The sequence below is a fragment of the Microchirus variegatus genome (genome assembly GCF_963457635.1).
Source record: "Microchirus variegatus genome assembly, chromosome: 7".
Lineage (NCBI taxonomy): Eukaryota > Metazoa > Chordata > Actinopteri > Pleuronectiformes > Soleidae > Microchirus > Microchirus variegatus.
Window position 1 is genome coordinate 2,808,822 of NC_139808.1, and position 23,176 is coordinate 2,831,997.

Sequence of the window (23,176 nt, forward strand, 5' to 3'; positions counted from 1 at the left end):
GACAGAATGTGTTGTTAAATGCATTTCTCTGCTTTTAAAAGGCAATATAGTGTGTTACAGTGTGCTGTAAATAATTTTATTAACTGCTTGTAAATGCTATAAACAGGGATGTTAAAGATTAAAATAAAAAAAATGCATGTCAAACCAGTGAAAATGCTTCTTCTTTTTTTTTTTTTTTGGGGGGGATACAGGTTTGAAGACCCGGCTGCGTTAGACGGAGGTACAGACGGCCTGAACGTGATCCAACAGATTTTGACTATGGCTCCAAAGATTCTGTCAAATCATGGGTAAAAAATCCCCTCTGCCTCACACTACACACACACACACACACACACACACCACCACCCCACCTGGGTTTAATTCCTAACGGCAGCAGCAGCGGCGGCGTGTCACGAGAACAGCATGTTCTGAAAAACACACATATCGTATTGCCCCTTAATGAGTTAAGCTTAGTTAAGAGTTCCACTGAATACAGTTCCAGATACGTGCCACTGCTCACTTTCTTCTTATAGTGCCGTCCTGGTTACAATTAAAACTGTTTAATCTCTCTTGTCTTTTTTTTTTTTTTCCCGCCCCTGTGAGGAACAGTCGTGTTTATTTAGAGGTGGACCCCCGACATCCCCCGCTCGTTTCGCTGTGGGTGGAGGCGAACGTGGACGAGCTGCGTTACGTAGAGACGCGGCACGACATCACCGGCAGGTCCGTCGAGGGGAAAACCTCTCCGTGTTTACGTCTCGTTACCTGGCCGCCGTTATCATCAAAATCATACGAAACGAAAGCTCGCCACTGCTCTGATTTGACTGCGATCCCGTTTCAGACTCTTGACTCTTGTTAATTGTTTTGTTTTCCAGGCCTCGCTTCTGCATCCTTCAGAAACGAGGACCGTGAGCTGGATCAGGATTGAGAAACCGAGATCCTATTACACTGGCTTTAGCTCAGGTTGCCACTGCCTCAGCTCCTGCAACACCACCCCACCCCTCCTCTGCGCTGCTCAGATCTGATGAAAAAATGTCACCATTTGCTTTAAACCTGAAATGTACTTCACGGCAACCGCCGCGCTCCTAATCTGGTCATATTTACGATCGCATCCTGTTCCACGAGAGAAATGTGAACGAGTTGGCACAAAGGCAGGCTCAAAGCTGAAGGTAATTACCAAGACTTTTCTTAGAACCCTGCCTCTCAGAATCTCACCCTCCTCCCAGGAAGCATTCAGCAGTTCTGTGAATCTGCGGATGAACGGTCCTCCCCTCAGCTCGTCCATTCGCTGACTCAGATGCAGGCTGTACACATTGTTGAAACACACAATGTGGCCTTCGCGGCCTCACGCAGTCTGCTTTCACACACTTGGAGCTCAAAGGCCACAGATTTGTTGCATTTCAAAGGTGGCGGCCGAAAGACGGGAGACTCTTTTGCGACGGTTATTAATGCACCGTATGTGTGACTGTATCTCCCTGCAACCTGTGCATAGATACAACGCCGTAACGAGACACACACAGAGAGATGTGAAGTTAGACTCAAATGTGTTATTTTAATAGAAAAATGTACACATGTAAAAAGGTAGAAAAAATGTTTTACTGAGAAAATAAAATGGTTTAAAATTACGTCTTCAATGGAAATCCTGGAAATAATATGTACATTCAAAACTGATCAGGGTTAAATAGATATGGACGATATCCACATCCATCATAAAATAACGAGTACATTACAGTACTGAGTGTTCTCATCACACGTCGCCTCTCTCCGGAACTCTTTCACCTCTCAGTCTTCGACCGGTCCCAAACCAGTCGTGTCAATTTTCACTGACGTATTTCTTCAGTAAAAAAAATAAAATAAAAAATATGACCCTGTGTCCAGTTTGAATTTCCCATTCTGCAGAGACAGTTTTTGTCTTTTAGAGTCAGAGCTGCAACACGGCCACGACAACAGTGACCTGGAGGAGCCGCTTATACCTTGAAGGGATAGTCCTGGATGTAACGCGTCAGAGGCCTCGGGAGTGGTAGCTGGTCGGGACATTCAGAGTGCCTGTTGATGACGAGGCGCGTGAGGTGCTGTAAAGACGGGAGGCCCCTGGGCTTGTACATGGCCCGCTTCAGTTTGAGCACCACCGACGACTCCTGGATGGTGTGCTGCGAGGGTTTCGACGGCGCCTCCGTCTCCACCTTGCCCTCCTCCGCTTTCTTCTCCTGGCCCATGTAGTGCTGCACCAGGCTGGGCACGCTGGGGAAGGACGACAGGCTGGGCCGGGCCGGGGAGCTGGAGTCGAGCAGGAACTGGGCGCCGCTGTACTGGATGCGGATGCTGGTGGGGCCCCGCGCCGTCCGGACCGAGAGGGTCAGCATGTACATGGGGTGGCTGCTGTCCCGCACCAGAAAGGCTCCTTCAGACGCTTCTTGAAGTGAAGCGTGTGCTTGTGCCGCAGTTACCGCTCCCCAGTACCATCCTACACACAAAAGAGATTCCTCAGAATTATTCACTCGTTCATGATGTGCATTTTTACAACGTGTAATAGTACGTTCAGAGTTTCTTTTCCATGATCATACCTGAATTTTCTAGATAGCAGAAGTTGCTGGCGATGGCTCGCAAATCCTTCGCGGGGTCCCATACTGGAGGGGCGCTTTGAAGGCAGGAGTTGGGAGGCACAGTTCCAGCCCGCATAGCCTGTGGGGCTTCAGCGGACAGAGCACTGGGCAGAAGAGTTCTAGGACTGGAAACAAGATGGATGGAAAAAAATTGTGATGAAATAACGGTGACAAATAAAACAATAATAGAATGTTTAGTTCCGTCTTCATGCTTTAGTCATGCGTCATATTTTCTTTGTTGGTCAGCGTTAACTCCTGAGTAACAAGACGGCAGTGTTCACTTATCCAGTTATCACTTAAAAATGTAAATGTTTAATCTTATTCATATAACTTCATAATTTAATCAATTTGTGATTCAAATTAAATTATGATTTTGTGACACCTTAAGTGTTTTTATCATCTTATTGTATTGTTCTGTGTTGCTGTGTCTAAAAAAAAACCAACACATTTCTTTAAATGTAAATGAGGCTTTTAAATATAATAAAAGCACATAATTACTTTTAATATTAAAATCAAAAGGCTTTTTCATTTTACACTTCATGGACAGTTTGATGATTTAACATATTTGAATTTTCACATGACTGTAATTAAATTTTAGCTTTACAAATACATTTTTCTTATTTTTTTCCAGATACCTTTTTAACGGAACTTAACAAGGAAATGGAAACAAAGAAGAAGAAGAAGAATCCACTCACCTCGGTACACAAAGAATCATACTATTTGATGAATCCTCTTGGCTAAAGAAATCCGGTTGCTGTGACTTCTTCACAGAACAAACTAACATATAGAAAACCGCGAGGTAAATAAATAAATAAAATCCAGCTTTCGGCTCAGGGTGAAAATGTCTTTTTTTTCCTCCGATAGCAATAAAAAGAAAAAAAAGAAACGCGAATTTCCGCGTATCCACAGAACAGCTCGTGTGTCCCCGAGCGCAGTTTACAGTAAAGACAACCAAACACGGAAAAACATACCAATAACGATTTAAAAACACAAATATACGGAGAGGGGGGAAAAACACGTCAACGTGTGCCGCGGCTCTTTGGAGTGTGTTGTGTCGCCAGATCGGGATCTAAATGTGTGAAGGACAGAGTGTAAAGGCTGGGCTTTTAAAATTTACTGTTTCCTAGAAGTCTATTCTGAGAACTGTTCGCAGCACCCGGCGCCTCTGACGTCACAGCGGCAGCACCAACCGCCGCGCGCCGCCGGTGGAGCGGCTCTCTGGTCTGTCCGTGACATGGTGCGAGCTAGCTAGCTTAGCTTAGCCAGCTAGCCGAGCTACTATGTGACATTTTTTTTATCAAAAACGAAGCTAATTTTCGCCATTTCGCCATTGTTTTGCGTCGACCCTCGCTATGTGTGGTGTGTTGTGTTCACAGAGCGGCAGCGGCAGCGGCGGCGGCTCCCCACAGTTCCTCATACCCGCTCCAGCCTTCGCTGAACTGCCGCTCGCTCCCAGGAACCGCGCTGCCGCTTCTCCCTATCAGCTTTCCAGGAATACTGGCAAGCGCTTAGACTCCGCCCCGCCGGGCGGCCCCGGCAGACCCCTGCATTCTGGGAATTCGCCGCCTCGGCATTAAAGATAATGGGAATGCGCGCAGGCTATTTCCAGTAATATAGATTTTTTTTTGTGGAAGAAACACACACACGCACGCACACACATACATACACACGCGCGCGTTCACGTATATATAAACACGCGCGGCGAGAGTATTTCTCGGAGGTTTTTTGTCCTGACTAATTACAACCAGAGAGAGAGAGTTGTTATTGTGACAATAAACTGGAGGAGAAACTGCTGCTGCTGTTACAGTATGGGCCCAAGAAATGGAAGAAATGTCGTGTTGCTCACAATTTGTCCCACATTCTGACCCCAGCCTGTGGATTAAATTAGATTATGGCTGATTTACTAAAAAAAAAAAAAAAAAACTAAACAAGGAGTGTTTCTGGCCTTGAAACCGTGATCTTACATTTGACATTGTTCTAATTTGATCTCCCATGACATTTCTGATTAGATAGATGGATAGATTTAATTATACATAATTATAATTAAAACCATGGCCTCTTATAATATGACTCTTTTTTTTATTTGATGTGGTGCACATACTTGATAAGGGGTGTGTGCGCTGTGAAAGATCGGCATGGAATTTGAAGATGATCCATCTGGATGATGAGGCAGTTTGGCAACAGGAGAGGCTTTTTTCGAGGAAAGGCTGACGGTTTAAAAAGAACATGCTTATTGGAAAGTACACACCGCCGCCGCGGCTCACCGTGCTCTCACAAAGCAGAACTCTTTTTGTGTTATTGTTTTATACATGTTGTTTATGGCACAACGCAAAAGAAGAATTATGGCTTGTAGCTAATGATTAATTTGATTCCTGGTTAATTTGCCAGTAATTCCTCTTAAAGCTGCCATATGTAAGAATGTGGCCAAAAACGGTTACTTCATTCAAATTCAAAATACCGAGGTCTTTTAGGTTTCGTTTTCTGACGTAAACTGGCAACCCGTGGTCGCTCGGCGGCTGAGGCGCTACTGGCTGCAATGATTGGTAGACGGTGATAGGTGGCGCCACATGCCAAAACATGATTTCAAAACATAAACATGATTTGCAGTCTGCAAAAGATTTTTTTTAATGCAAATATTTTGTCTGTACTGTTGTTGTTGGTGAGTTCAGTTTGTTATATGAACATTATTCCTGAGTCTGCTTTAGATTTATTACATAATGCACCTTTAAATTGTTATTAATTGGTGACTTGATCATAAAATAGCAAGGAAACTGTCCTTCGCAAGTTGGAAAATCAGTTCATTATTATCCAAGACAATCAATAGCAGAGTGAGTCACTGAAAGAGTTAAAGATTCAGTTCAGTGTCGGTGAACTCGCTGACTCCATCTCAAACAATCGTGAGCTGAACTTCACATGTGTTTTTCTGCACGAAGACTCTGGAGGTGACACATTGTGCACGAGCACTTGTGTTTTTCCATGCTTTTAAAGTGGCCACCCCAACTTTGGATCTTTTTCATAAACAATCAAACACCAGAATTAAAGCAGATTAGGTTTAGTCAACATTATCGTGAAAAGCAACATGGGATTACTGTGCCATTTATTTCCCGGTTAACTGCCCCCCCCCCCTCCCTTGTTGTTGATGTGTTCAGATTTTGAGTGTTTTTCCTGTCTGTTTTTTTTTTTTTTTTCATGGAAAAAGCATGTGGACCAGGCAGTGTTTGTGTGTTTTTAGTCAAGTGACATCATCATCTCCGCTGCCTAAATACACGGAAACAGATAACGTGGTATACTTGGATCCTTATAATTAAGTACAAACTGAATATAATGTCAGTTTTGTTGGTATATTATTCAACCCTTTCACCTTAAAATACATTATAGTGACGTGGATGAAAGACAATGACAATAAATGACCAAAAGACTCATTAATCAACAACAACAAAACATACGAGTTGTTTTGACAACAGAAGTTGACTGAACTTTGAAGTTAAATTGAAAGATGTAACTCTTTTAACACATGTGCAGTATTTTGTGGTGCACCCTTTAGCGTTTATAACTTCTTTTATGACTGTTTCTCTAACTGCTGACGACTGCCTTCTGTAAATCCCATTTTTTTTAAATTTCATTCAAATCTGGTGACTTGAGAAAAGCCATTCCAGAAGCTGGTGCTTGAGATCACCGTCTTGCTGCAAAGTCCAACGGTCACTAAGGTTCGACTTGTTAACAGAAGAACATCACACCACGTGTGGCCCTCTTTGAAGCGTCCTGGTATTTCTGGGAATCCGATGCCAGGTACGCAACCGAGATTACCGGAAAAGCAGCCCCCACGTCACCGATGACTCACCTCCGCGCTTGACCGTGGTGATTGGTATTCTTCTGGTCGTGCCAGACATGACGCCGGTGTTCAAACAGGTCCAGTTTGGTTTCATCAGTCCACAGAACTGTCTCCCAAAGCTCTGTTTTCAGTTTTATCCAAATTCTGTCCACTCTCGTGAAGTCTTAAACGTCCTTAAAATGCTCCCAATGGTGTCTCTTGGAATATTACATTTTTGGGGGAATTTTACACCCAAGATACCCAAATGTGCCATGAAATAATCTCCTCTCTCAGCTCTTTTGTCTTCCCTGTGACTGCAACTCACCTTGAACGCCTTCATATGGGTGGGGTTTTATGTTATGCATCACAGCTGAAGCAAATGAAGGCTCATTATAGAGTTCCCAACTCCACTTTAGGCCAAAAGAACTGTGAAAACAACACTATTATATTGTAGGGGTTGAATAATTGAGACATGGCTATTTTATTAAAATACATAACACAAATACTACACCATGCATTTTCTCTGTTGGTTTTATGTATCACTCAACTCATAAAGAAGTCATTTAAAGCAGAATCTTGCTCTCTGAGAATAAAAATAATTTTATACATCTATCTATATATAGATAGATGTATATATATAAGATGAAATATAAAAATTTAATCATTTGTAGTTGTATCTAACGCCATAATCTCCATCATGTGCACCACACTCCGCAAATCTGATATCTTCCATATACGCTTTGTTCTCTGTGAACATGCAACGTTACTCAGAACTTACCAGGAACTGTCAAATGTAATAATAACTGTCTGACCGTGGAGGAGGAGGAGGAGGAGGAGGAGGAGGAGGAGGAGGAGAAGGTATTCCTGGAGAACTTGAAAACATATCCCTGGAATCAGAAGCATAAATTGATTCACTGTACGATGGAAAGAAAATGCAGAAAATGTGACGAGGGCCTGTAAATAAGTGCCGAGCGAGGGTTTTCGTGCGTCACTGCGGGAATTTCTTATCAACTCACAGAATCTGAGCTAATTTATTTAACTGACAAAATATGTTTTTTTTTTTTCCTTTTGACAGTTGAATGAAAACAATATGATATTTTGATGCAGTCAGTCAGATAAGGTGAATCTGAAATATCTACTGCACAGACTGTTGTTAAAATCCATCCCTGGTGCAAAAGAGAGTGAATCCTCTTGTAGAGCTGCAACTCACGATTATTTTTGTACTAATCGTAATCGTTTGGTGCATAAAATGTCAGAAAGCGCTGAAAATGTTGATCAGTGTTTGTCAAACCTGGAAATGACGAACCAAAATGATTCAGTTTTAATCATGAAAAATGATTCAAACCGATTAATCGATTATCAAAATAGTTTACGGTTAATTGAGTAATTGAGTCTTGTAGCCAGGGTTATTATAGTCAGCGTAAACTAAACTAAACTAAACTTTAAAATAAATACTGACAATTGTGTGTTCATAAAACTAACTGAAATAGTAGCTAAAATGTGCTTAGTTTTCGTCTTTGTACATTTATTCCATACATAATAATTTTGGCTTCATATGAAGTGTGTTTATTTTTATTCTTTGACGGCAATTTTCATTCATAATTTTAATTTGTTTGTTTGTTTACAACGTGGGACACAAGGCTGTGCGCGTTAACTGGGTTGAGTTGGTTCATCTAAGTCATTGGTTCTCAAAGTGCGGCCCGGGGGCCAATGGCGGCCCGCAGAAACATTTCTGGCGGCCCCGCAATGAATTACAGTTGATAGTTTTAATCCAGGAGCAACTACACTTGTTAAATGTTTATTGGACATTACTGGAAACAGACCAATAAGTGTAAACAAAAATACTGGGTATTTACCTGGTTTCTATATGGTGAATTTTAGTGTATTATTGGGTTATAAGCTGGTAATAAGCTTAAAAGGAAGCTACAGCCCCCAATTACTAGCTATTTACCCAGTAAATATATGGTAACAGAAATGTGATACTTGGTATTAACCTGTAATTAGAAGGTAAGAACAATGGCCAAAATACTGGATAATTACCCAGTAAATTATAAGGCGCGTTATTATATTAACGCTTAAATTACTTTATATTAACGCTTATATTACTTAACGCTAAAACTGCAATCTGGTCATTAAAATGATTACAAATGGGATTTCTTTATGTATTTTTCCTTTGGCGGCCCTCAGTCCAATGTTGGGTTCCTAAATTGGCCCTCAGGTATCAGAACTTTGAGAACCCCTGATCTAAGTGAATCAAACCTAGGAGTTAGTCTAGGGCAGGGGTCTCAAACTCGTGGCCCGGGGGGCCACATGCGGCCCGCCAGTCAATGTCCTGCGGCCCTGCATTTATTTTGAAATTATTAAATTGAATATTTAATTATATAAAAAGCCTGTCTAGTTTTTGTTTTTTTTATTACAATTGTCTTCATGTATATCTTGATTTAATGGTTTTTAATGTCTGTTTTTGATATTTTTATTTTGCGTCATAAATGTTTTTTTTTTGTTTTTTTTTGTCGTGAACAAAATCACTTTTACTTTGAAATGGTGTGCGATGTCATACTAAATGTTCAGAGATGGTTGTTCATCTGTGTGTCCTAATGCATTTTTAAAACAACATCTTTTGAGGGCTTTTTTGACACACAATACAAAAAAAAATTCCCATCTTGCACCTGGCAAATACTCTAAAAAACTAATACTAAAGCTAAACATTTACAAAAAAATAATAAAAACTAGCAAAACCTGCTCTTAAAACTAACTCAAGTCAAGACCAAAATACCCTCGCTGGTTGCCGAGAATTCCCGTTTGCAAACTGTGTGCTGTATACACAGAGCACACAGAGCACGACTTCATAGGGTTAAACCAACACGACAGTGCAGTCGTGTAAACTCGGCAACCTCCGTGCACTTCGTTACCGCGACACGAGGGCAACAGGTCGCCTTAATGCACAGCTGTTGGCTCTAATCTGAAATCCACTCAGTCCCAGATTGAATCATCCCGTGTCGAACGCAATCTGAAACGTACGCACCACCCCCCCCCCCCCTAACGTTCACAGTGTTTTCGACATTTCACGGTCCATTTAAAGACATTTACGAGGCCAAACGCCACAGTATAAAGAAGGTTTTTATTCACTTTCCTTTCATATTGTATACTTTCTCACAAACAGCATTGATACAAAACATGTACTGAGGGACGGAGAGGAGGACGTGAACTCTATGCATTTGTCTCATAGTGTAACCCACAAAATGTATATTTTTATAATCATAATCACGGGGTCATTGTTATTTATATATATATGAGAGAAACATACATTAAAGGGGACATATTATGCTAAATCAACTTTTTGATCATTTAAATCCTTATATTTGGGACTCTGGAGGCCCTGTGAGTCTGCAAAGAGTGAAAAAAGATGACTCTGTCATGTTTTTGTGGTCCTCTTATAATAAAACACGCGATGTTGACTTCGGCGCTCACTGGGACGCCACAATTCGCTAAATTCCTGGAATTGTTGTCTCGCGGAGCTCCGCTTTGTCCGTAAAAAAATGCGAGAGTGCAGGCGAGGTCAACCGTACCTGGAAACCAGGAAGTTCGCAATAACAAATTACTTCGGACTTTGCGGATTCCGAAAAACCGGAAGTCCGCAAAGCCTGCGAAAGGTTCTATTCTTGGCTCCACAGTGCAGCACAGAGTTCTACACAAGCTTCCAGCCTCAGAGGATTTATCTGTCCAGTGGATACATGTTATATATGACGGCAATGTGCCTGCTAGAGCCTGCAAATGATCACTTTACCAAACGCTAACTGCTGTTAGCTCCCAGTAGCCTCTGTGGCTGATGTCATTTCCTGTCCCTTAAGTTTCGTTTTTACTTTTTTTTTTTTTTAAGGTGGACTTAAAGAGATACTACCAAACCGAGCGTTCTGAACGGGGCTGTTTTGGCAGGGTGGTTGAACTGCTGTGGTGCTTCCTCCTTAAAGTATTCTGACCAAAGCATGTCACAGACATGTTCATTAGGACACCGGGGAACTAGGTTAATTGGAGAAATCGGGTATAATACGTCCCCTTTAAGAGAAACAGACGCATAAAGACATCAACATCGATAACACAAAGAGCGGAGGGAATCCACCCTCGTGTGCTCGCTCCTCTGGACCTGACAACGGGTTAGTGGCTGTAGTAGGTAAACGGGGAGAGAGTTGGAGATCCTTTAGCTGTTCAGCGTGGTCCCTCCCGTCCCCTTGATGAGACGCTTGTGTCCTCTCTTTCCCGCCGGGCCGCGGGGTTTAGCAAAGGCCTGTGTGTGGGCGTGCTGCTTGGGATGGACCTCGTCGTACAGAAACTCCTCCGTCAGTTCGTCTCCGTTGTCGATCTCCAGCTGAAACAAAATGAAGCGATAAATAAGCAAAGGGGAGAATGGAGAGGTGGGGGAATGTAGTGGAGACTGTGGCTGTGGGGGTTAGAAACTGCTCGACGTAGATAACAGTGCTGTCAAACGACATTTAACGACTCGTTTCCGTGACGACGGAAATGACACGCGTGACGTCACGTTTACGTGACTCCCGATTGTTAGAATTAGTCTCTAACGTAACGCTAAACTTTAAAAACAGAGGCACGGGTACGCTGATTACTTGTAGCGCTGCTCTTTCCGTTTAATAAACAGAGCGCTCCAGTTCGACTGTAGGCGCGCTAACGGCGCTAAACGAGCTAACGCAGCTAACGGAGCTAACTGGTCAACGGTGCCCGGACTCCGGGGTCGCGGCACGTAAACATGACGTCATTCGCCTCGTCTTTTCCGGTCAGTCGTCATGGAAACGTGTCGTGCGTTAGCGCGCGTTAACCTTTTGCGCAGCACTATTAAATAACGTGAATTTAGATTAAATTAAGAGTATGTTTAGGATGTTTTCTAAAGATCCAGACCCAGAGATAAAACAACCCCAGTGTCCTCGGTAGGGATGGAAAATCAGTATCGGTATCGTTCCAACTCACTGGATCGGATATCGGACTGATAAAAACCTAAATTACAATAATATATAAAAAATCTGATATATCGCGTGCTTCGCGATGCACAGGCTGTAAAAATGTAAATTAAAAATCAGCAAAACGGGTTGTTAACACCTTCATACGTTCGGAATAATATCGTATCGGTAGATGCTCGAGTTTGTTATATCGGTATTGTATCGGACACAAAAAAGTGGAATCGGGACACATCCCTAGTCCTCGGTTATGAAACGCTCCTACCGAGTACCTTTTTAGCGATTTCCAAGTGGTAAACTTTCTCCACTTCCTCCAGTAGTCGACTCTTGCAGCTGGAATAGAGCATTCGTTCCTTGATGCTACAGCTGTACCCGGGCATGGAGTAAATAAACACTATGGAAACATGGAAAGAATGATGATGGGTGAGTATTTCATGTGCATGTAGATGATTCAAGCATGTAGAAAGAGATAAATTGGATGATTCTCATCACTTTTCCTGACTACTTTGATCTCTTATAGCGTGAAAACAAAGAACGTACATATTGGGATGAACTCCTAGCCCATAATCAGATAAACAAATCACAGCCCAGTCACAAGTTAATCCTATTCTTGAACTGCAATGGGAAACGACTGACACTGATGTAAGCACCAAGAATGCAATCCCACTGTGTGTGTGTGTGTGTGTGTGTGTTCTTGTATTTGCGGCATACTGAGGACCAGTGAGGGTTTTTAACCAACATAAGTGAGGTCATTTTTACGGAGTGAGGACATTTTGGCCGGTCCTCACTTTGTTTTCATTGAAATCACTTCTTTAGGTTGCTATAACATGCTATACTCATACTCATACTATACTATTTGTCAAAAAAAAAATCAAATTTTGGACGACATAGTATAGTATGACTTTTTTGTCAAATTTTGGACCACATTTTTTTTTCAAATTTTTTTTTAACTTTTGGACGACATTGTATAGTATGACGTTTTTGTCAAAATTTGGGTCCAATTTTTTTTTGTCAAGTTTTGGACCAAATTTTTTTATTCACATTTGTTTTCAACTTTTGGTCGACATAGTATAGTTTGACGTTTTTTGTCAAATTTTGGGTCCAATTTTTTTTGTCAAATTTTGGACCAAATTTTTTTTTTCAAAATTTGGACCAAATTTCTTTTTTTCAAAATGTGGACCAAATTTCTTTTTTTCAAAATTTTGACCAAATTTTTTTTTTTCAAAATTTGGACCAATTTTTTTATTATTTTTTTTCAACTTTTGGACGACATAGTATAGTATGACGTTTTTTTGTCAAATTTTGGGTGAAATTTTTTTTGTCAAATTTTGGACCAATTTTTTTTTTTCAAAATTGTTTTTTACTTTTGGATGACATAGTATAGTATGACGTTTTTGTCAAATTTTGGACCAAAAAAGAAAAAGAAAAAAAAAAATAATCGAAAAAGTTTTCCAGCCCTTTTTGCTCTGGGGCTCCACCTGCAGACATTTTATGGTACTGCAACCAGTAGTTCTTTGTAGATGTCATTCATGAAGTAAATGCTGGTCCTCACTTTGTCAGCAACCCAGTCCTCAGTATGTAGCAAGTACAAGAATGTGTGTGTGTGTGTGTGTGTGTGTGTGTGTGTGTGTGTGTGTGTGTGTGTGTGTGTGTGTGCGCCTCGTGTCTGTGCAGTTCCAGCGCACATACCAACAGATTCCAGGTAGTCTCCTTCGTGGGAGTGTTTGTAGAGGAAGAAGTGGTATCTGGGAGTGTCTTTGGGAACTCTGCAGGGCAAATCTCGAGTTTCTGTCGGGTTGGAATGGACCAGCTCGATCGTCTCCCTCTGTACGTCCAGCCTCTGAAACGCAAACGTGTTTGTGAGTCAAACAGCGGCTCATAGAGCTACTTCAGAACCTCCTCGGACTCACCAGTTGTATGTAGTTGATGTGTTTTTGGGCGAGTTGCCGCAGGGCTCTTTTGGCCGTCTCCTGCAGAGGGAAAGCCAGACCCTGAAGAGTCTGGTGTTTACTGTCCACGCTCATCTCTGTCTTCACCTGCAGGGGGCAGCAAGCAGACACAGTGCATGTTCATTGCAACCAACAGAGTGAGGTCCTCCATGTGTGTCTCCTTTCTACGGAGGAGGAGGATTAGGGCCACACAGGAATCATTCTGACGTTCTGACTTTATTCTCAGAATTCTGGCTTTAAATTCAGAATTCTGACTTTATTCTCTGAATTCTGACTTTATTCTCAGAATTCTGGCTTTAAATTCAGAATTCTGACTTTATTCTCTGAATTCTGACTTTATTCTCAGAATTCTGACTTTAGAATGTTTAGTTCAAAGTCAGAATTCTGACTTTAATAAACTCAAATAACTCAAATAACTCAAATATTTTTCTCAAACAGCAATATTGTATTAAAACTCAGAATTCTGACTTTATTCTTAGAATTCTGACTTTAAACTCAGAATTCTGACTTTAATTACATTAATTACATTTAAACTCAGAATTCTGACTTTAATTACATTAATTACATTTAAACTCAGAATTCTGACTTTATTCTTAGAATTCTGACTTTAAACTCAGAATTCTGACTTTAATTACATTAATTACATTTGAACTCAGAATTCTGACTTTAATTACATTAATTACATTTAAACTCAGAATTCTGACTTTATTCTTAGAATTCTGACTTTAAACTCAGAATTCTGACTTTAATTACATTAATTACATTTGAACTCAGAATTCTGACTTTAATTACATTAATTACATTTAAACTCAGAATTCTGACTTTAAAACGCCTTAATAACTCAAATAACTCAAATTTTCTCAAACTCAAATATTTTTTCCGGTGTGGCCCTAATCGTCTTCCATACCTTTCCTCTTGTGACATCAGATTTAAATCCATATTAAATAAACATATCTCCGTTTTCATGTGTCACCGTACCTGTTTAACCCGGCTCTGGAAAAAGCAACCACAACAGCAATATTACATTTCAAACAAAGGCAGTATATATATATATATAAATATAAATTATAATAACACATAATGAACCCTCTCACCTCAGTGATTTTGATCCTCTGGAGCTCCTGCTCGGCTAACGTGAGCGGGGCAGGTCCTGAGCAGGACGACACATGGCGCTGGTATCCCAGCAGACAGATGTCCTCCTGGTGTTGGGAGCAAAACATGACGTCAAAGCAAAAACAGACAAAAAATTAAAGACACAAAAGACACAAAGAATATGAACCCTTCGATGTGACCACTCATTCTGCATTGATTGTCCATAAACGTGGACAGACATGTTAAATAGCGCTCTAGTTTGAAAACTATCACTGATCATACCCTGATCATACCCTATTCCCCCGGGTCGGCCCTCTGCATTTTGTTGCTCTATAGGGGACATTGGGATTTCTTTTTAAAGTAACTCCTCAGTCAAACTAAGCTACAGTATATTCCATGAATTAAATATGTGTCAGACAGTCCTGCTGACCACAATTAGACGAATACATTAATAAACAAGTCATAAACACTATGGATGGTAGTCAACAGTGACATTCAAATGGACACTGCAAGCAAAATTTGCAAAAACAACCCCAATATTTTACATAGTAATAAACAATATAGTAAATGGTAAAATAAGCAAAACACTGTATATTCAAATTTGACACGTCTGAACTTCCATACACTCTTTTTTTCTCTCATAACTATTGTTATTAGGTATATTCTTTCTTAAGGGAAGCAAGGAAACCATTGGCATATACATCTTTATTATTATACATTTTTATTTTTGTCCAGTGCCCCTCCAGTAGATGGCGCCCCAGAGGACTGCCTATATGGCAGTAAACCAGGTTTTCTCACCCCTGGTCCTGGGGAGCCACTGTCCTGCATGTTTCCCTGCTCAAACACACCTGATTCAAACGGTCAGCTCGTAAGTAAGCTCTGCTGAAGCCTGATAATGACCCATGTAATTGAATCATGTGTGTTGGAAGCGCCTAAAACATGCAGGACAGAGGCTCCCCAGGACCAGGAGTGAGAAACCCTGCAGTAGACAATGAACGAATGACATCACTGACTGCAGCTTTAATTTACTCATTCAATGCACACATTGACAGCTCTGGTGGAGAGGAGAGAGTATATGTGAACCTTTACACTATTCCACTTTCCCATAGTGGCAAAATCCAGATTGTGACTACTCAGTAACATAGACTTATATGAGGTTATATAAGTCAAACTATAAGGGGGCTCTGCGTATCCAACGCAGAATGGATAATTTCTCTATGCGCAGTTTTATCCACGCAACCATATATGACACGTAATGATCTTTATGATGAGGATCGAGTACAGTCACGATGAAATACAGGGGATCCAAGTAGATCGCGCATCTGGGGTGCGTTGCATCCGCTGCATCTGGGGGCTTTCAATCAGCCAGACTGTCAGGCGATGACAGCATTACGTCAATAACAGGACAAACTAATACAACGAGACATAACAAAGCATTACTGAGCTCCACTATAGTCCGAGATTTTCTGAACTTTCTGAGTTTGGTCGCTCTTCAGCGTCTTCAGATCAGACCTGCAGAACGTCCAAGAAGACTTTTGGACCATTCATGCCCTCATAACTGCTTCAGCTCATTGATGTTCTTGAGATCTTAAGTGTGAATGACTTGATTACGTCTGTGTTTACTGCCGTCAAATCGTCCTGCTGCACAAACATGGATCTGATGGACAATATCTGTGATGTCTCTGCATGTTTACCCTACATGGCTGCAAGCACAAGACGCTCCCCCTCGAACCTTCTTCGCCTTTGGTATGATGCTTTCTCGCTGGCACGCGGTGATCCTTTTACATCACGCCACGCATGCTTCTGCGTGTTCTTCACGTTCGCCGACTCGCACGCTACTAGCATGAATGTGAGCCTCTGTAATGTCCCGCCATGGACACCACGCATGCTGAACGCTTTCAGAATATTCACGAAACAGAGAGCCAGATTCAGCTGACCATGATGACTACGCCAGCTGTTACACTCGTTGGCCACTTTTTTTTTTATTAGGAACACGGCCAAGATGACTTGCTGGTTACAACTTATCAGAATTTTAAAAATGCATTTAATCTTTATTTAACCAGGTGTAAAACTCACTGAAATTAAAAACCTCCTGGCAAAGGCAGGCAGCGGTTCATAGAGGTCAAGGCTCAGAAACAACTTTTTAACGCATACGACACACACACACAAAAATAATAAAAGATAAATAAAAATGGGGAAGAATGGGGATGAACCGTGATTTAAATGAATTTGACCTTGGCGTGGTTGTTAGTGCCAGAATTAGTTTGTTGATCTACTGGGAGTTGAACTAAGAGGGATGTTCTGGTTCCACTTTTTTGTGTCCGATACAATACCGATATAACAAACTCCTATCTACCGATACCGATATTATTCCGATACAGTCATTTTAGACATTTATGAACGTATGAAGGTGTTAACAACCCATTTGTGCTGAGTCATTTCAAAGACATAATTCTCCAACTGTGTCACAAATATTGTTCTCCCAAAAAGAAGAAATAAACAGCCCAAACATGACTCAGCTAAAATGCTTTTGCTGCTTTTTATGAACATTTTTGACAGTCTGTGCATCGTGAAGCGCGCGATATATCAGATTGTTTGGATCGTATCAGATTTTTTTTTTACGTTTTTATCTGTCCGATATCCGAGCCAGTGATTTTGACCAGTACCGATACCGATTCCCATCCCTAATAACTAACTATCTGTAGGGTTTGCAGAGAAAATTAAAGAAAAACAGAGTCAATATCAAGTCAGCAGCAGTTCTCTGATGCCAGAGGTTAAAGGAGAACGGCCCGACGTGTTCGAGATGATAGAAAGGAAACGATAACTGAAATAACATCTAGATCTAACCAAGGAATACAGAAGACCATCTCTGAACGCACAACACATCAACTGTTGGGGGTTTATGTGTAATTTTCTCGTCTACATTGTAAACGCTACCAAATATATTGTGTTAAAGGTACAATATGTAGTATTTATGGGTTTATATAACCCAAAATCCACTTTTTTATACATATTATGTGCTCCTGCATTGTCTAGTCGCTGTATAATAGTTTTTGTTTCATTTTCGTAGTGTTTCAAAAAGTCATGTTAAATAACATGACCGCGGACCGCGGTTGCATAGCCACTGTTAGCAGCGAGATGCCATGTTTCTACCGGAGCCTGTAAGGACAAACGCGAGAGAACAAATCAAGCGTCTCTTTACTTGTAGCGGAAGTCCCGCCTCCTCTCTCTACGCTTCGTCTGCTACGGCCGCGGTAGCTCCGCCCTCTCCCTCGCCTCACGAACCTCATCTGCTGACACGGAGAAAGACGACGAGGACGACATTTGACCGGCTGAGGACACCGTAGCGCTCAGGGAAGGGAGGGGGTGAGCAGAGGAGCAGTTCTTTGTTGTAAATTTCAGCCTCTCCTCTAGATGGCACTATAAACTACTTATTTCCCCTTTAATCCATGATGACGATAACTTGGACAACGATCATCTGACCCACATGCCGTAGAAATGAATCTGAGCGTTTCTGACCTCGGCTGTGCCAAACATCTCGTACTTCACGTGGCCACCGCCGAACTCCTTCTTCACCGTGGCACGCGTGGCAGCGTACACCATCTTCTGTTTCACCTGCAGCCACCGGAGGGGGAAACGTATCACACTTTAAAGGCACGGTGCACCAATTTTACCACATATATTTCAAACATCATAGGCAGAGATGGTGCACCAACAGGTGACCGCATCAGGCTGGTTTATGGGAAATCCAGCATTGTTGGAGCATCATCCGGAGCAAAACCTTCTCAGTGTAATTAGATTTTTCTCTTATATGATCATGGTGGTTTGTACCATTAATCATCTAACCCAGGGTTTCTCACTCTTGGTCCTGGAGAGCCACTGACCTGCATTTGGGTGACCCATTTATTTGAATCAGGTTTGTTTGAGCAGGGAAACTTCTAAAACATGCAGGACAGTGGTGAGAAACCCCGCTCTAACCATTAGACACCTATTGTTTAAAATATATGGGATTTTCTTGTTGTTCTGCTCTAAATCACGGGATATGGCACTAAAGATAAGAATACATTTCTAAAAAAGTAAATTAGTTCTTATAAACATAGTATATACAGTTACAGTAGAAATAACATATATATATAAGGTCTTACTGGAGACTCTTCAGGAGACCATGAAAGGAAGATCCACTCGAACCCCTGTGCGTTCTGGGAGTCGAGGCGGTACAGGATGTAGCAGGGCTCCTGGTCGTCCAGGACAGGAAGTACAAAGCGATCATAGTCCTGGTCCCAGCTCTTTTCAGGTTCTCTGTAGGCCCCGAGCACCAGCTGCTCTGAAATCAGACCACTACTCATCACATACCTCAGCCCCATACAGTAGAGAGTGTGCTGACCCAAGGAAAGTATGAGTCAGCTGACGCTGCATTGAAAAACAATTGTACTGTAAATACACGTTGTACCCAGAGATATTTATATGTGTAATTGTATATTAAAAACTCATAATTTCTTAGTTATTTCAGCACGATGGGGTGTCAAAGCTCACGTGTGGTCCCGTGTAATGTACCTCGAACCCCGAACCGCATGACGTACCGAGCTGTGCTGAGCGAAGGCAAAGGCCAGCGTCTGAGTTAAAAATATTCACAGATTCATTTTCTGACTGACTCGGCAGGACCCGGAAAACAACGGAAATCAAAACCCTGATCCCGTGGCTTTATTAACGACACAAAACACTGGCAAAATCCCTCGGCCCGATGTCCTTGTGGAGCACGGGGGGGGGGGGGGGTTTCCGGGGCCGTCTCTTGGGGCATGTTTCTATTCTGAGCTGAAACACATTCCGACTCTTGCACACACATACTTTCCATCGGTTTTCCATTCTCTCTCTCTCTCAGTGCTGGGCTTTAATAGGTCCATGTTTGTGTAAATGTGTAGCAGGTTCACACGTTCATCACTCAAAGGTGAAGACAGCGTTGTGAAGTCACGAGGGCAGAGTTTGATTAGACGAGGACGGGGTGATAGGAGGAGACATCCTCGTATGGCAACCCGTTTTAACATTCAATAGCTAGACTGGATATGTATTACAGAGATCTGTAATTCAATTCTTCCTAGTCAAAAAGAACATTTCAGATATCCACAATGACCTTCTTCCTATCCACAATTGTCAATTCAGATATCCACAGCATCATTCTTTCTAGGAAAAATGACATCACTTTTGCCATTCATGTGTAATAATTGAACATTCTGGATATCTGCAATAGAACTCCCATTTCGGATATCTTCAATCCAATTGTTACTAGTCATAACAGCATTTACGGTAATTGTAATGAAACTGCACTGAAGTGACATAATTTGTCCTAGGAAGAATGACATTGTGGATAGGAAGAAAGTCATTGTGTATCAGAAGAATGTCATTGCGTATAGGAAGAATGACATTGTGGATAGGAATAAAGACATTGTGTACAGGAAGAATGCCATTGTGGATAGGAAGAATGCCATTGTGGATAGGAAGAATGTCATTGTGGATAGGAATAAAGACATTGTGTATAGGAAGAATGCCATTGTGTATAGGAAGAATGTCTGTCTATAGGAAGAATGTCATTGTGGATAGGAAGAAAGTCATTGTGTATCAGAAGAATGTCATTGCGTATAGGAAGAATGCTATTGTGGATAGGAAGAATGTTATTGTGGATAGGAATAAAGACATTGTGTATAGGAAGAATGTCATTGTGGATAGGAAGAATGTCATTGTGGATAGGAAGAATGTTATTGTGTATAGGAATAAAGACATTGTGTATAGGAAGAATGCCATTGTGTATAGGAAGAATGTCTGTCTATAGGAAGAATGTCATTGTGTATAGGAAGATTGTCATTGTGTATAATGATAATAATAATGCATTATATTTGAAGGCGCCTTTCAAGACACTCAAGGTCGCAGAGACACTCAAGGTCGGCGAGACACCCAAGGTCACTGTATAGGAAGAATGTGATTGTGTATAGGAAGAATATCATCATGGATAGGAATAATGTGATTGTGTATAAGAAGAATGTGATTGTGTATAGGAAGAATGTGATTGTGGATAGGAAGAATGTGATTGTGTATAGGAAGAATGTGATTGGGTATAGGAAGAATGTGATTGTGGATAGGAAGAATGTCATCATGGATAGGAATAATGTGATTGTGTATAGGAAGAATGTGATTGTGTATAGGAAGAATGTGATTGTGGATAGGAAGAATGTGATTGGGTGTAGGAAGAATGTGATTGTGTATAGGAAGAATGTCATCATGGATAGGAATAATGTGATTGTGTATAGGAAGAATGTCATCGTGGATAGGAATAATGTGATTGTGTATAGGAAGAATGTGATTGTGTATAGGAATAATGTGATTGTGTATAGGAATAATGTGATTGTGTATAGGAAGAATGTGATTGTGTATAGGAAGAATGTGATTGGGTATAGGAATAATGTGATTGTGTATAGGAATAATTTGATTGTGGATAGGAAGAATGTCATTGTGTATATGAAGAATGTCATTGTGTAAATGAAGAATGTCATTGTGGATAGGAAGAATTGAATTACAGATATCTGTAATCCATATCCAGTCGGGCTATTAAATGTTAAAACGAGTTGCCATATGCTCGAGTCAGTGGTGATGAAACCGTCTGCCGTGATCTTGTTTCCCCTTTTGACATTGGAACGAACATGAGAGTCGCCGGGTCAACAGCAGCCCACGGACATGTCACGTCACACGTCTCTCCAAATAGCCGAGTGACGCCCCCCGCTGGGTTCAAAGTGCTTCGCTGAGTAAGAAAAACAGACCTGACGCCATATTGCCGTGACACTGTCCATCACTCCTGTCAGCACGCGCATCTCTGTGGACATCAGCGCTCCAGATATAAGATGCAGATGGTCAACAAAATGTCCCAGAATGCATCTGTCATGAGTCACACATCACAGTGTGGCAGTGGTCACAGTCACCAGAATCAGACCCATAACGAGACCCATGTCCTCACTGAGCACTCGTGACACACTGAACTCCTCCACGCAGACAAACAACAGCTGCTGCCACAGTTGGTCAATCCCAAATCGACGGTTTACCGACTTGTTTTGCCGTGTGTTCGTCTGGGACGAGGTTGTTGTAGCGGTGCGCGTTTCAGCTGAGAAGAAGATCGGCTTTGGGTCGCTCATATATTATGCACCGTGAGGTCGGAGGGTTAAGTGTGTTTGTGTAAAACAAAAACAAGAGAAGGTCCTTCAGTCACAAAACTGTTAGTAGAAGACGGCAACTGTCCTCGACTACATTTTTAGAATCATTAGTCAAACAAGTTTAATCTTCACTTCTGCACAACTGTCATTTTTGTCATATGAAATATATGTTGTTGCTGTTTTTACCTTTGTGTGGATTAGTCGTCATTACTTCTGACTACCTGCACTTTTTAAGTTACAAATTAAAGTGGTTTGAGCTATAATTTTGTTATTTAGTGGATTAATTCCCACACAGATGGTTATTAGAGTCTTTCAGGACAATCCCTTTTAAGATCACAAGATAATATTGTCTTTTTAAAAACAATCTTTCTTAAATCTTAGAGTGAGGGATGAACAATATAAAGAAAAAAGTAGATTTTCTGCCAGAATAATCACACTCGTGCAATATCATTTTTTTGTTTCCGAGATACGGCACAATTTCCAATGCCATAAATTACAACACAAAAAGAGCAGTGGTTTATTCTCACCTGGTATTTTTATAAATCATTTTTCCTGAAATATAGTGTGAAGAACCTCATGTACAGGTGGCGTAACCATTATCACACCTACATATCATAGTGACGTCAACAAGATTAGTCATTACCAAGAAGATTGACAAATAATTCCTAGTTTTAGCTTCTTTCTTGCGAGACCTTTGTTCTTCCTCTTTTATCATCATCGTGAACCGGACTTTGTTTTACCGTGAAGAGCCAGAACCCCAGACTGTAAGATAACAGGTTAAGATTTCCTTAAAATTCCCTTTCCGATATGAACGAACAAACACATTTAGGACCGATTCAAACGCGTCGTCTACCCAACTGTCGCGTAGCGTCCCTGGGGTCACTCACCGTCTTGGATGCGCACCTTGATGAGGCGCACCGCTCCACCTCTCGCTCTGGCCAGGAACTCCCTCAGCTCTGGCGTCACCACAAGTGCGAGAAACATGGCAGGTCAGTCAACACGTCTCTTTCTCCTGCCAGATGGACGGTAGCAGCGGCAGCAACAGGCAGAAAAAGGAACTCTACTTCTACAGCACAAGGCCAACCCAAGGAAATTCAGTCCAGTCAAAAGACACTAAAGGCCAAGCGCAGAAGCCCGGTGCGAATATGCGTTTTACTTCTTATCGACCAAGTCTCTACAGTGTGTCTCACCTCGATGAGTGTGTGTGTGTGTGTGTGTGTGCGAGTGGGAGAAGGGACATTGCTCAAGTTAACTGGGACAGTATCATGTGCACAGAGAGAGAGAGAGAGAGAGGGGGAACCTGATCACCTCTATCCCAAATTTAGCTCCCACTGACTTAACCGTCAAGTCGTGCAGTATACTGGTCAGTCAAACCCCCACCACACACACACACACAACAGGAGAGGAGAACCTCAAGCTCATTATTGTCCAAAAATGAAAATCTTCAGATTTAGTTTTTATTGCATTCTGTTCGAGAAAAACTTAAGAATCCGGGAGGAAAATAATCTTCCCTTAAGAAAATATGGAGCTATAAAAAGGATATTTTGTTATTGCTAGTTTATGTCACTCATTACACCGTTTAACAATA

At 41.5% G+C, this 23,176-nt stretch overlaps 3 protein-coding genes across 5 annotated transcripts in view; 1 reads left to right on the top strand and 2 right to left on the bottom strand.

Annotated features, from left to right (window-relative positions):
- hemk1 (HemK methyltransferase family member 1) overlaps positions 1 to 1,427 on the top strand; it is a 6,921-nt gene extending 5,494 nt beyond the window's left edge. The window contains exons 9-11 of the mRNA XM_083891909.1: positions 192 to 287; positions 589 to 699; positions 852 to 1,427. Of these exons, the coding sequence (XP_083748035.1) occupies positions 192 to 287; positions 589 to 699; positions 852 to 888 (244 nt within the window). The 3' untranslated portion in view covers positions 889 to 1,427. The remainder of the gene's footprint in view (positions 1 to 191; positions 288 to 588; positions 700 to 851) is intronic.
- A 516-nt stretch (positions 1,428 to 1,943) lies between these two features.
- Positions 1,944 to 3,295, bottom strand: cisha (cytokine inducible SH2-containing protein a; the record flags this gene model as incomplete). The annotated part of the gene is made up of 3 exons (XM_083892490.1): positions 3,275 to 3,295; positions 2,541 to 2,704; positions 1,944 to 2,440 (listed from the first exon to the last, which is right to left on the bottom strand). Exons 1-3 carry the CDS (start codon positions 3,292 to 3,294, stop codon positions 1,944 to 1,946), a joined length of 681 nt encoding a protein of 226 aa, XP_083748616.1. The 5' UTR covers position 3,295.
- Positions 3,296 to 9,512: 6,217 nt separating this feature from the next.
- twf2 (twinfilin actin binding protein 2) lies at positions 9,513 to 22,799 on the bottom strand. Of its 3 annotated transcripts, none has more exons than XM_083892071.1 (9): positions 22,476 to 22,799; positions 18,541 to 18,719; positions 17,915 to 18,010; positions 14,398 to 14,502; positions 14,282 to 14,296; positions 13,265 to 13,390; positions 13,044 to 13,194; positions 11,627 to 11,748; positions 9,513 to 10,756 (listed from the first exon to the last, which is right to left on the bottom strand). In XM_083892071.1, exons 1-9 carry the CDS (start codon positions 22,570 to 22,572, stop codon positions 10,589 to 10,591), a joined length of 1,059 nt encoding a protein of 352 aa, XP_083748197.1. In that variant the 5' UTR covers positions 22,573 to 22,799; the 3' UTR covers positions 9,513 to 10,588. The 3 variants fall into 3 exon arrangements, with proteins under 3 accessions (XP_083748197.1, XP_083748199.1, XP_083748198.1); XM_083892073.1 differs by lacking the exon at positions 22,476 to 22,799 and adding an exon at positions 21,202 to 21,233 and having other exon boundaries at positions 18,541 to 18,714; XM_083892072.1 differs by lacking the exon at positions 14,282 to 14,296.
- Positions 22,800 to 23,176: the final 377 nt, after the last annotated feature.